The sequence below is a fragment of the Peromyscus maniculatus genome, chromosome 9 (genome assembly GCF_049852395.1).
Source record: "Peromyscus maniculatus bairdii isolate BWxNUB_F1_BW_parent chromosome 9, HU_Pman_BW_mat_3.1, whole genome shotgun sequence".
NCBI classification, from domain to species: Eukaryota; Metazoa; Chordata; class Mammalia; order Rodentia; family Cricetidae; genus Peromyscus; species Peromyscus maniculatus.
In genome coordinates, this window is record NC_134860.1 from 61,964,894 (window position 1) to 61,977,174 (window position 12,281).

Sequence of the window (12,281 nt, forward strand, 5' to 3'; positions counted from 1 at the left end):
TGTGACACCATCCCACAAGGCGACTGCATTTGGAATTTTGAGTTTGGGTCTTTTCCCTGGGCTGGGCTGGCCAAGTGCGGTTCCGCCCACTCTCTCAATGCTGGGCAGTGGGCAGTGAGCCACGGCACCCAGTCAGCCATAGCCACCAGAGGAAACAACCCACACTCCATAATGCACCATGTTGCTAGGCTGCACACCTCTAGAGGTCAGGTGTATCCCAGGCGTTTTTGGCTTCTATTTTCAGAGACAGGGAGATGGACTTCAGTTGTTAAGTCTTGAGTATCTCTACTATGGCACCAGGGTCTGCAGGGCATCAGGACTCTAGTCCCTGCCGGGACAGGCCCTCCTGGACAAGGTGCACATGGAAGTACACATGTCCTTAAAGCTTCTAGCTTCAAGTTAAACTCACACGGACTCACACACACGTTCCAGGCCTTCCTTGGTGCAGCTAGATATGGGGTCCCACCTAGATGGGGAGCCCCTGCTTGACCCCTGAAGTCCAGGAAAAAGCTAAAGTCAAGCATTGAGGACCAATTGTATGACCTACAGGCAGGGCAGAGCCCCAATCCCTGACACTGGAGAGATGCTTTCCTTAGGGTTTCTTGCTCTACAGAACTAGGGAGTGGAAGCTGACCAAGCACTGGATTGCCATAGGAACCTGGATCAGGACCCTGAGGACTTAGAGGAGACTGAAGGACTAAGGCCAGGCTGGGGTCTCAGGCTCCCTCTGAATGTGCCAGATGGGACCCAAGAGGTGGGCTCCAGAGAAAGATCGTTGCTAGGTGAATGTGAAGGCTAATGGTTGCTAAGGTCACTCAGCTTGTGTCACTGTCCACACAGATAGCAAGATGGTCTCCTCTCCAGAGCTGGTTTGGTCCAAGGGGATGTCCTCTAGGTTGAGGCTAGTAGGCCGGTCCTATTAATGCCCAATAGTCCCTACCAGTTTATTCCAGGTCAGGAGGCCCAGAGGTGTCCAGTACCCCCACAGTGATCTTGCTCTGTGTCTGAAGTCATCTCCCAGGTCGGTGGCCAGGATTAGGCCCAAAGATTTTGTTGAAGAGTGAGTGGAATGGGGGGTGGGGTGGCTAGAGGTGGTACACCTCACTTGCACAGCCCTTCCTAATGTCTCCTTGCCTGTTGGGCCCTTTGCTGTCCCCAGGCCTGGAGTTCTGAGCTCTCAAGCTCTGGTCTGTAAGCAGGGGATTGTGGACTTGCTCCTGGGAAAAATGGGAAGGCTCCAACTAATTAGCATCTGGGGACAGACCATGTGCTGCGGCCACTAAAACATGAGTTAAGTCCTCACTCCCAGGGATCCTGTGTTTATTTTATATTCATAATTTGAATTTTTTTGTTAAGTTGAGAAATGGTCTCTCTGTATTGCCTAGGTTCACCTTGGACTCCTGGGCTTAAGAAATCCTGCTTCAGCTTCCCAGGTAGCTAGGACTACTTGGGAGCACATGCCAAAATTCTGCTTCCAGAGTTAACTAACAGATAAAAACATAGTGCGGCTGATTTAAAGAAGCCACTTAAACACCGGTCCAGTTCCAAGCCTTATACCTCGCAGTTAACTTCTACTTACTTAGAATGGCCACCCTGAAGCCATGGAGCGTCACTTAGGGCTTTATACTTTCAATGTCAATTATATTTTTTATTCACTTACCCACTGTCAAGAAAGAAAAACTACAACAGAGTTGAAACTAGAAAGCAATAGCTTTATATCTATTTTCATAGCTCTTGTGTCCCTTTGCCTACATCCCAGCCCTCCCCATCACCTAATATTGTCCTCTCTTGGTCTCCTTGCTAAATGTTTTGCTGTGCCCACACTTAGACCTGCTTACATATATGATTATATATGTTGTAGTCTAGGAGCTGCGTGCGAAGGAGAGTGAGAATGTGTGGGTTCCCCCCCCCCAGTTTCAGTCACCTCACATTGTCTTACACTTTCCAAGTCCGTTCATTTTCCTGCAGATTTCATTGTTCCCTTTCCTACAGCTGAACCGTGTTCCATTTCGTGTGTGGACCACATTTTCACTCTCCGTTCATTTGTTGATGCACAACGAGGTTGGCTCCGTTTCCTTGCTGTTTCAAATGGAGCAGCAACAAACCAGGATGTTCACACAAGAGAAGCCACTAGCAGAGTGCACAGACAGCCCACAGAGTGCGCGAAAATGTCTACTGCTGCACCCCAGACAGGCCTCATATCCCGATTTTACAAAGATTTGCAGAAATTAAACACCAAGAGAAAACCTGCTAGTCCACGAATGGGGTAATAAAATGAACAGTTTTCCAAAGAAGAAACACAATTGGCCAATAACTATTTTTAATCCATCCCTAGTTGTCAGGGAAATGCAAATTAAGGCTACTCTGAGATATCACCTTGCCCTCATCCGAAGGGCTATCACCAACTCTGACACAAATGGAGAGGCTGTGGGGAGAAAAGAACCCGATCATGCTGGTGGGTGTGCAAGTCAACACACTCATTATGGAAATCCATTAGGAGATTCCTCAAAAAGTTAAAGGCAGTGCTACTCTATGACCTAGCTGTTCCTCTCCTGGGCGCTTACCCAGAGAACTCCATATCTTAATAAGAGAAATACTTTTGCATCTTTTTTCCCTACCATTTTCTTTAACTTTGAAGTTAGTTTTTGTTCAAGTTTAAGGAAGTGGCCTTTGACAGCCTCCTGGTGACCCTCTCAGCTTGCTAGGCCTTGTCCTGAGGAGCCGCTGCCCGCTTTCATGGCTTAGGTGCCGATGTGTGTGCGCACACACGCACAGAACATCCTCAGTGTTGCTTGCATGAGTATGGGTCTACGGTCATTTCCTGGAGCAAGGGTAACTTGCCAGTGGCCACGGCACTGAAGAAAATGTGGGCTCAAGTTCTTGGACAGCTACGGGGTTTATGGATGTTTTATCCCATCTACAGCTTGTCTTTCATTCTCTTAATGTCATGCACAGAACAAGTGTTAAGTGTTGAAGTTTGCTGGGTCAGCTTTTGCGAGAATGTAGAACTCCTCAATTAATGCGGGGTCATAAGACTCTCTTTTCTCTACAAGTTTCCTAGTTTTATATTGCAGCCTATGCTACGTGGTACGTCAGTTGTCCCGTGTGATTAACTAGTTGTCCCCACACCTTTGGGAAGAATTCCTTTTTGCTGTCAAATCCTCTGTGCTTCTTTGTAGGCAACCAACTGGCCTCATTCACGTGAGTCTGTTTCTAGACTCTGGCCCGTGTTTTTCTCTTTGCCAACACTGTCTCGATTACTGTATCTTTATCTTAAGTCCTAGAACGCAGATATTGTAAGTGTTTCAAAGTTGGTTTTGGCTATTTTTAGGCCCTTTGTCTTCCATACACATTTGATAATATGCTTATCTATGCTCACCTGCACCAACAGAGGTTGCTGGGATCTTTCTTAGAATTACGGCAAACCTAGTGTGCAGAGGTGGTAAGGGGTGAGGGCACTTGCTGCTCTTGCAGAGCGCTACTGTTTAAATTCCAAGGTGGGTCACTCACCACAGCCTATCCCAAGGGGATCTGATACCCTCTTCTGGCCTCCATAGTCACCCTGTCCTCATGTGCACATACCCTCACACACACACACACACACACACACACACACACACACACACACACACGTATATTATATAACATATAATATAATATTTTATTATATTTTATCAAAATAATAAAATAAATCTTTAAAAAATGAATTACTTTAAGTCTTCAGCTTGGGGGTGGGCAGTTGCCATCTCAGTTATATCCATGAACGTGGTATGTCTTTGATTTCTTCTAACATTGTTTACCTTCATTATACACATCTTTCATGCCTCCTTGACTTATATCTAAGAATTTCTTTTTTTGGAATATATAAATGGATTTTTTTCATTTCAATTTTCAACTGTCCATAAGTAGTCTACAGAATCAGGACTGATTTGTATCTGCTCACCTTGTTCTGTGAGATATTTCCTCGTAGGTCCTATGAATGCATTTGTACAAGCTGTGAGCTCTTCGGTCTCAGCCTCTAGCAGATGGAGATGTGTTCACTGCTTCTGTAGTCTGCCTGTGTCTTCTGTATATAATTCTTTGTCTTGAGCGGATGAACTGGCTGCTGCTTCCAGCACGAGGTTGAGTGAGGGTGAGAGTGGACACCATCGCTTTGTTCCCGGTCCCCAGACAAAAGCATCCCTCCGCCTTTGTGTGTGGTGTGTGATGTTCACTGTGCAGCTTTATTAGCGTCCTGCATCTTCCTCGGATTCTGGGAGTTTTGTTCTAGGTTTTGCTTGTTGAGTGTTTTTTATGATGAGTAGTTGTTGAATTCTGTCAAAAGACAGTTTCTGCCTGGGTTGATGTGCTGTGTGGGTTTTGCTAATGGCAGAGTCCGCATTCATTGAATTTGGACAATTGAACCAGACTTCCATGTTCAAGATAAACCCCATCTGGCTTTGGTGTACTTTTTTCCTATATATTATTGGATTTGACTTGTGTTTCTAGTCTCATTATGTTGCTGTGATAAACCACTGTAACCAAAAGCAACTTAGAGGAGGAATACATTTATTTGGTCTGCACTTCCAGGTCACAGTCCATCACTGAGGGAAGTCAGGACAGAAGCTTAAGAGAAACTTGAAGCCGAAACCATAGAGGAACGCTGCTTGTGGGCCCTGCATAGCTAGTCTTCTTCTGCAGCATCTTCCTGGGGAATGGTTCCACCCATAGTGGCCTGTGTCAATTATCAATCAAGACAATAACCAATAGCCATGCCCACAGGCCAATCTGATATGAACATTCCTTCAGGTGACTCTAGCTATCGGCATTTGCTGTTATTTTGTTGAGGATTTTTATATCTTGGTATATGAGGTATATCGTCCATGGTTTTGTTTTCTTGCACTCAATTTTTTTTCTCATAAAATAAAGGCAAGTGTCCTTTACTTCTCTATTTTCTCAAAAGCAGTGTGCAGGCTTGTGCTGTTTATACTGTAAGGGCTTTGTAGAATTTACTATATTTTTAAATGAGGGGTTGTCGAAGGTTTATGCATCACAATACTTAGGCTTTGGGAAGGACCGTTTTCCAAATCAGAGCTTTCAAGCTGAAGGTGTGTGAATGAAGCAGGAGCCCGGAACTGTGGGTCCAGACAGGCAAGCCTCTTCAGCCTCCTGCACCTGGGAGAGCTCTAGCTAGCTCACAGTCTGGGTAAGACTTCCGATGAACTGTGACTGACTGTGTGACCAGGGAAGTCACCCAGCCTCTCTGGGCTGCAAATCAGCCAACAGAAAAAAAAAAAAAAAGGAAAATGGCAATTATTCTCCCTGAATGCTGATATCAATTGCAAAGATTCTCTGAGACCAGAGAGCTCTCCTGGGAGCAGGGAGAGGGAGTTTGATGTCAGGACTTGCGTGGCACAGAAAGGAGCTGATCAGAGCTGGGGCTAAAGTCAGGGGAGGCAAGTACCCTAGCGAGCACACACTCAGCCAGCGGGTTCTCTCCCATGTTTTCCCATGGACTCTCACGTTCCAGACCCTCTAGAGGGCAAGATGGCATGCGTTCATTATTTCACCTTATCCTGGGGCCCTACTCTGGACTAGGCACCTTCTCGATGAAGAGACCAGGCCTCAGAGGGTGGGCAGACTGTATTTCCCCACTATAATGATCAGAACAGGATGGACCGTGTTCAAGAAGAAGAGACAAATGGGTCCACCAGAGAGCTGTGCAGGTCGGGACTCCAGAGCCCCAGGCCCAAAGCCAGAATCCCCAGGTGTGAGCCTCTGCTCAGCTGGTTACGCAGCTGGGTAAACTGAGGACGAAGTCTTTGCTTCAGAGCCTCAGCTGTCGATCTGTGAAGTGTGGTGATGCCGCCGCTTCCTTGTAAATGGTTGTGAGGATTAAGCGAGTTAATGCTCTCAGCTCATTAACTCAACACAATTGCCCAGAACCATGCCTTTGCACTCAAATGCAGATTACTATGTGTAAAGCATGTGCCATACTTTGTACAATGTGAAGCCACACACTTGAAAAAAGGATGATATCAAGTACTGGCAGGAGTCCAGAGTGCCTCAGACTGCCCTTCTCTGGGGGGTAAACCTGGGGTGGGGGTGGATGAGGGTAGGTGTTAGGGTGAGGGTGCAGTCTGGGGAAGGGACCTGTTAGGGGTCACACAGTCCTGCAGTGTGAATACGGCGGCGACCTCCCGGCTCTTATACTGATCACTGCAAGCTGTGGTGCTTCTAAAGGAGAGACTGTGTGACAGGATGTAACACGAGATGGTGAGGTAGTAAATCCAGGAGCCGCGGGGTGGGCGGGCGTCTTCTCTCCTGGGCTGCCTTCCTGGGTTAAGGCAGCTTTCTAGTACCTTCAGGGGAAGGGGAGACCTTGGTACCTACCATACCTTCAGTTGGGACCCTGGTACATATTGACCAACATGAACCGCGGCTCGCAGGTGTGCCCTGCATCAGGCACTGTCGCATAGGAGGGAGGGCGCGGGCCCTAAGGTATGAGATCACCGGTGTGGCGCCTCCTTTTTGTAAAACTTAGGGTCTGGCGCCACCGTGTGGCCACGGGAGGAAGCCGCCTCCATGGAAGAGAGGCCGTCCTATAATGCTGCAGGGCGACCTCGCAGGGCCTGTCCCCGCTCAAGGGCTCAGGAAAGAGGTGTGGTGTCCTGTCACCCTGCAGCTCATTCCCTACAGCTCCTGTGACTGACAGGGAGGCAAGGTCTAGTGCAGCCCAAGGAAGGATGCAGCGTCCCACTTGCCCTGGGGATGACTGGATCCATGTCTCCAAGAGCTGTTGGGATACTTGCACACTAGAGGAAGTGTTTGGCACCATACTGGGGGCGGCGGCGGGGGAGTGGTGGGGGGGACACTTTCCATGGCAGGAAGTCAGAAAGCTCGGATGTAGATTCGGGGATGCCCTCCACATTCCCAGAATGACTGAGACAGAGGAATCAGTTTAGACTATGGCCTTAGGGTCCTGGTCTATAAAATGGGCTAGGCTAGGTCTGTATCCAGATCTAGTTTATTACAAGCCAGCAAACATCCTTCAGTTGCCAACTGATGGCCAAGACTATAAGATGGAAGAGAGAGCAGCCAGCTGAGCGTGGCGATGCACAGTATTCAGGAGATGGAGGGAGGAGGGCCGGAAGTTCAAGGTTATTCCTGGCTATGCAGCAAGTTCAAGGCCAGCCTGGGCTACGTAGCAAGTTCAAGGTCAGCCTGGGCTACGTGAGACCCTGTTTCAAAAACAACGACAAAACCGAGCTGGGAGAGAAGAGAGAGAACATTTGCCCTGTGGTCTGAATGTCCTGAAGTCCCAGGCTCCACTCTGTTTCCCTCTTTGCTGTCACCCCAGGGCAGAGGCCTGGGGGCGCTGGTGACCAGGCGGTGTGGCACCCAAACCCAGGTACCCTGTCCCAGGGGACAGGTTTTGACTTTGCTCCTGTGTCCCTCTGGGTGGGGTGGGGCGGGGAGGGAGTGGTCTTTCTTCTTGTACCTTGAAACTCTGACACAGGAGAGGAAGGAAGCAATCAGGGCATCCCCCTGGGACGCCGATGGCTAGGCTCAGTTCTGCTACTTGTCACTACAGCGGACAAGTCACTTCTGAGAGAGGCAGAGCTGGGGTCTGAGTGTACACGGAGAGACCTGGGTGGTGGCCTGTCTCTGGTGTGGCTCAGTGCATGTGGGCAGAGCCGAGTTTGGGTCAGGGGATACTTCTGACTGATGCGATACACAGCGCCACAGCTCTGCCAGACATGCAGCTCTTCTTCCCAAAGCATGGCTCAGGGTCGGCTTCCCCATCCCCTTCCACTTGGGAAGACGGCCGCTCCTCACCGGGTCCTCCCCTGCCCACTACGACGGTCACCACCCCCTGTCCCACCTAATGGCCTCTTCCTAAACTTTGACACTTCCTCCCTCTCTTCTATCTCCTCCATCTCCCGTGTTTTCTTGTCTTTCTCTCTCCCTCTCTCCTCCCTCCTTTCCTGACTGGATACATAGGCCCTGTTTTCCGGTGTCCTTCGCGTCTCCAGCCCTCCCCTGGTTCCTTGATGGTGTAAATCTACAGAAGCACCTAGTACTTCTGTACATAGAGCAGCCGTGCCCATGCAGGAAGTGCAAACTCACGATAGAACCAGAATGTGGTGCCCAGCTTCACCTCAGCCTCAGTTTCCCCACTTTCGAAGCGGTGGTAAGAAGGCCTGCCCATGAGGCACCTGGCTGAGGCCTGGTACACCCGGACCTTCCCCAAGTCCCTCCCTGATGGGGTCCTCTGCGGTGCGACCTTAACTCTGCAGAGACGAAGAAATGGTGTTTATCCCTACTTCCCCAGCGGGGGATCCGTTCGGGACAGTCGCCTGAGTCTCCATGACATCGCTGAGGGATCTATGAGGAAGCCCTCATCTCTGTTTTTTTGGCTCCCGGCTGGAGCTCACTGTGGCTGCATGGTTATTAGAGTTCACAGCCTTGGCCCAGTGCGGCATGTCTTCCAGGCTATTGAGCTTTCATCCTTCCGGGTTCAGCACCCAGCTGCCGTTCTGGAGCGCGGCCCACCACTTTGCAACTGGAGAGAGCAGCGCTTCACGGTTCCGAACTGCGTTACGAACATGCACTTTCCAGTCTGGCCTTTAAACGTGGGTTCCCATCTGTCCAGTCTTCGGGCGACGCCCTTACACTGCCGTGGGGAAGGCTTTTCTCTTACCAACCACCTGCCTTTCACATTTTTGTCTTCAGCATGCTTAGGGTCCTACCGCTGAGATGTCGTGAGATTCCCAGCATGCACTTGTTCCCTCCACGGGAGCCACGCTAGGCAATGAGATGTTATCAGGGTGCCATCAGCAGGTCCCTACTCATGTGGGGCTTCTGTGCCCCAGGGGGAAGCAAAAGAGGCAGATAAGAAAGAGATCTGAGAGAGCAAGAGAGCTGGTGAGATGTTGGAGGTGAGATGAGGCCCCCAGGAGGGCTGAGGGTTACTCTGAGCACTAGGAAACCAGATGGCAGAGGGGGATCTCCCTGCCTGCGCTTTGGAACCTTCCAAGAGCACTCTGGCTGCCACCTGAAGAGGGGTTCTTACGGAGCGGGAGTGGGCAGCATGTGCCAGGGAGGAAGTCAATGCATGGAGAGGGCAGAGAGGGCTAGCCAGCAGGCTTGAGTGGGCAGTGCCTGAGGGCCGCCGAGCCTGAGGAGGGATATCAACCCTGCGCTCCATCTGTATGCTCCCAGCTCGGGAATGTGTGTCACTGTGTGTATGGTTCCATTCTTGGTCTTGACCTACAGAGAGCTCTGCTTCTGACCCTTGTGTTTGGACAAGACCCCCACCCCCACCCCCACCCCCGCCGCCACCACCACCACCACCACCGCCACTGCCGCCCCAGACAGGTCTACCCATATTCTGGGCTCTTCCTACATCCTGAGCCCCACCCATAGACTGACTATGACTTGCCTCCCAGGCTGAGGGCTGGGCTTAGTAGATCCACCAAATCCTTGGAGACACAGCTCCAGAAAGTTCTGGTGGCAGTGAGGCTGACACAGGAAGAGTGTCCCCTACACATGTGCTCACTACCCACCCTGTGAAGCATCCTCACTGAAGATGGTCACACTCACTGGCACACTGTCGGAGTCACTGTTTCCACATGACACAGTTCTCAGTGCTGACCTGTGAGGCCAGCCTCTCCAACTAGACCTGCTTCCTTGGGCTTTTGCAGCTCCCCACAGAGTCTGAGTGTTCTGGCCCCTCTGAGCAGGGTGGGGTGGGGGTAGGGGGTGGGGGGTGGGAGGGGTGTCAGTGGATTTGAGACTGCCCAGGCACAGAGGCTCCCTACAGCTCTTGGCGGCCAATGACCTTGGGCCAACTTCTCCTTGACCCTCTCTGTTCAGCCATCTGAGCCCATGTAGGGGAGGGAGGTGACCTTTCTGGGGCCCAACTAGTTCTTATGGGAGTATTCCTACCTCCTCCCCATGTGGGCGTGGCCAGCCAGAGAGTGGCACTTAGGAGCAACACAAGCCGGTTCCTTCTCTCTTAGGAGAAGCAAAAATGCCAGCCTTACTGGAATGTCCCCACCCCCACCCCCACCCCGACCCTATACCCCAAGAAGCCCACTGACCTCTGACCTCATCTGAAATGTTCCGCTGATGGGCCTGGGACATCATTTAGGCAATGCTTTCTTTACCTGTATGTATAAGTGGAGGCCAGGATGGGGAGGACCGGCCTTGGGGTCCCTCACTGGGCCAGCTCCCTCCCGTGACTGGCTCCCCATGCCTCACCACCACTTTATCCTTTTGAAGCACAGAATCCCACCCGAGCCCCTGGGGACTTCTGCAGGAGGTCTCTCGGGAATGCCAAGGCAGGCGGGCTTGGGATGGGGGGGGGGAGCAGGCTGTGGTCCTTTGGCAAGCCCCACCCCCACCCACACGTGTGCTCTTGTCCCCTGTCTCCCCCACAGGTATATCCGCACCATGTACCTGGGGATCCAGAGCCAGCGGCAGAAGGAACACCAGCGGCGTTTCTACTGGGCTATGATGTACGAATATGCGGATGTCAACATGCTGCGCCTCCTGGAGACCTTTCTGGAGAGCGCCCCCCAACTGGTGCTACAGCTCTGCATAATGATCCAGAAGAACAGCGCAGAGACGCTGCCCTGTGAGTGCCCGCCGGCCACTCCCCACCCCCACCCTACCCCACCCCGCCTCCATCCCCGCTGCAACTGCCTAGGGGTCCTGACTAGTTCAGATGTCCAGTCCCACCCAGCCCACTTGGCAGATGACAGGGCGCAAGTGGTTCCTCAACGCCCCTGCTCCGGAAGCACTCTGTTCCTAAGAGCGCGTTCCATGTGTTCTTTGGACGGCGGAGCCAGCCTGCCCCTGGCAGCTCAGCGTCCTGGCGATCTAATCAGGTGTGAGGCCCCCTTGGCTGCGCACTGCCCTGGACCCTGGTGTTTCCACATCTGCGGAATGGGGATAATCAGGCCTAAAGACAGCACGTGTCAATAACACTGAGTCACGGCGGGTCTTACTTCCTGGTTTTGGATGGTTTCAACTTCAGGCTCTCGCCTCCAGTGCACGTAGATGCCTCCGCTCGTTTGTAACAACAAGCTGAAGTGGTGGGTGCTCCAGGGAGCACACACAAAGGGACCCCGTGCTCCCCACTGTGGCCCCAGGTAGTCTCCATGGGGCCTCAGAGCATTGTCCAGAGCATGTAGCAGGGAGTCAGGGATGCCTCAGAACAGGCCCCTGGTTGAGAAGTGACCTGAGGTGGCACATGGAGGGAGAAATGGGATGTTTAGCATGGGGGCACTTGGGATATGTGAGTCATAATATTTGAAGGGATGGGGAAGAAGAAATGGTATAGATGCCAGTGTGTGCTCCCGGGATGCCAGTGTGTGCTCCCGGGATGCCCAGTGTGTGCTCCCGGGATGCCAGTGTGTGCTCCCGGGATGCCAGTGTGTGCTCCCGGGATGCCAGTGTGTGCTCCCGGGATGCCCAGTGTGTGCTCCCGGGATGCCCAGTGTGTGCTCCCGGGATGCCCAGTGTGTGCTCCCGGGATGCCAGTGTGTGCTCCCGGGATGCCAGTGTGTGCTCCCGGGATGCCCAGTGTGTGCTCCCGGGATGCCAGTGTGTGCTCCCGGGATGCCAGTGTGTGCTCCCGGGATGCCAGTGTGTGCTCCCGGGATGCCAGTGTGTACTCCCAGGGATGCCAGTGTGTACTCCCGGGCATGCCAGTGTGTGCTCCCGGGATGCCAGTGTGTGCTCCCGGGATGCCAGTGTGTACTCCCAGGGAACTGTTACACCTTCAATTCGTGAGGAATGAGAAACGTTCCATCCAGTCACGGAAGGACTGTCTCTAGAGGTAGTGAGTGTCTCGTGGCTAGGTGTATTCAAGCAGAGACACTGCTGAAGGAACCAGACCCAGACGTCCTAACTGCTGAGGCTTGCAGGAGTCCCCATGGTCTGGGATGGCAGGGCAGCTGGAGGAGAGCCCCCACACACACACTACTTACCCTCACACTCTCTCTGGCCCGTGGGTCGCTGGTCTCCTGGGCTGTCATGATATCTCCAGTCCATAAACTGTGTCTTGTCATTTTTTTTTTTTTTTACTGTAGTTCCACTCCCTGACGGTCTCAACGCTTTACACATGAGCTCCTTGGCCCACTGGCCCTGCCTCTGGTTGGCTGTGGGATAGCTCCTCCCCTCTCCGTGCCATTAATGCCGGCAGTATTTAGAAGTATGCTAAGGCTGTTACCATCTCCTTGCTGGTTCAGGTTCCTGCCATCTTGGCAGGCATTCTGGGTTAGGGCGGGTTT

The 12,281-nt window shown here is 52.1% G+C and overlaps 1 protein-coding gene across 1 annotated transcript in view; it reads left to right on the forward strand.

The window, feature by feature from the left end:
* Xkr6 (XK related 6) overlaps positions 1 to 12,281 on the forward strand; it is a 256,506-nt gene that overhangs the window by 193,364 nt on the left and 50,861 nt on the right. The window contains exon 2 of the mRNA XM_015989382.3: positions 10,425 to 10,621. Coding sequence (XP_015844868.3) covers positions 10,425 to 10,621 — 197 coding nt within the window. The remainder of the gene's footprint in view (positions 1 to 10,424; positions 10,622 to 12,281) is intronic.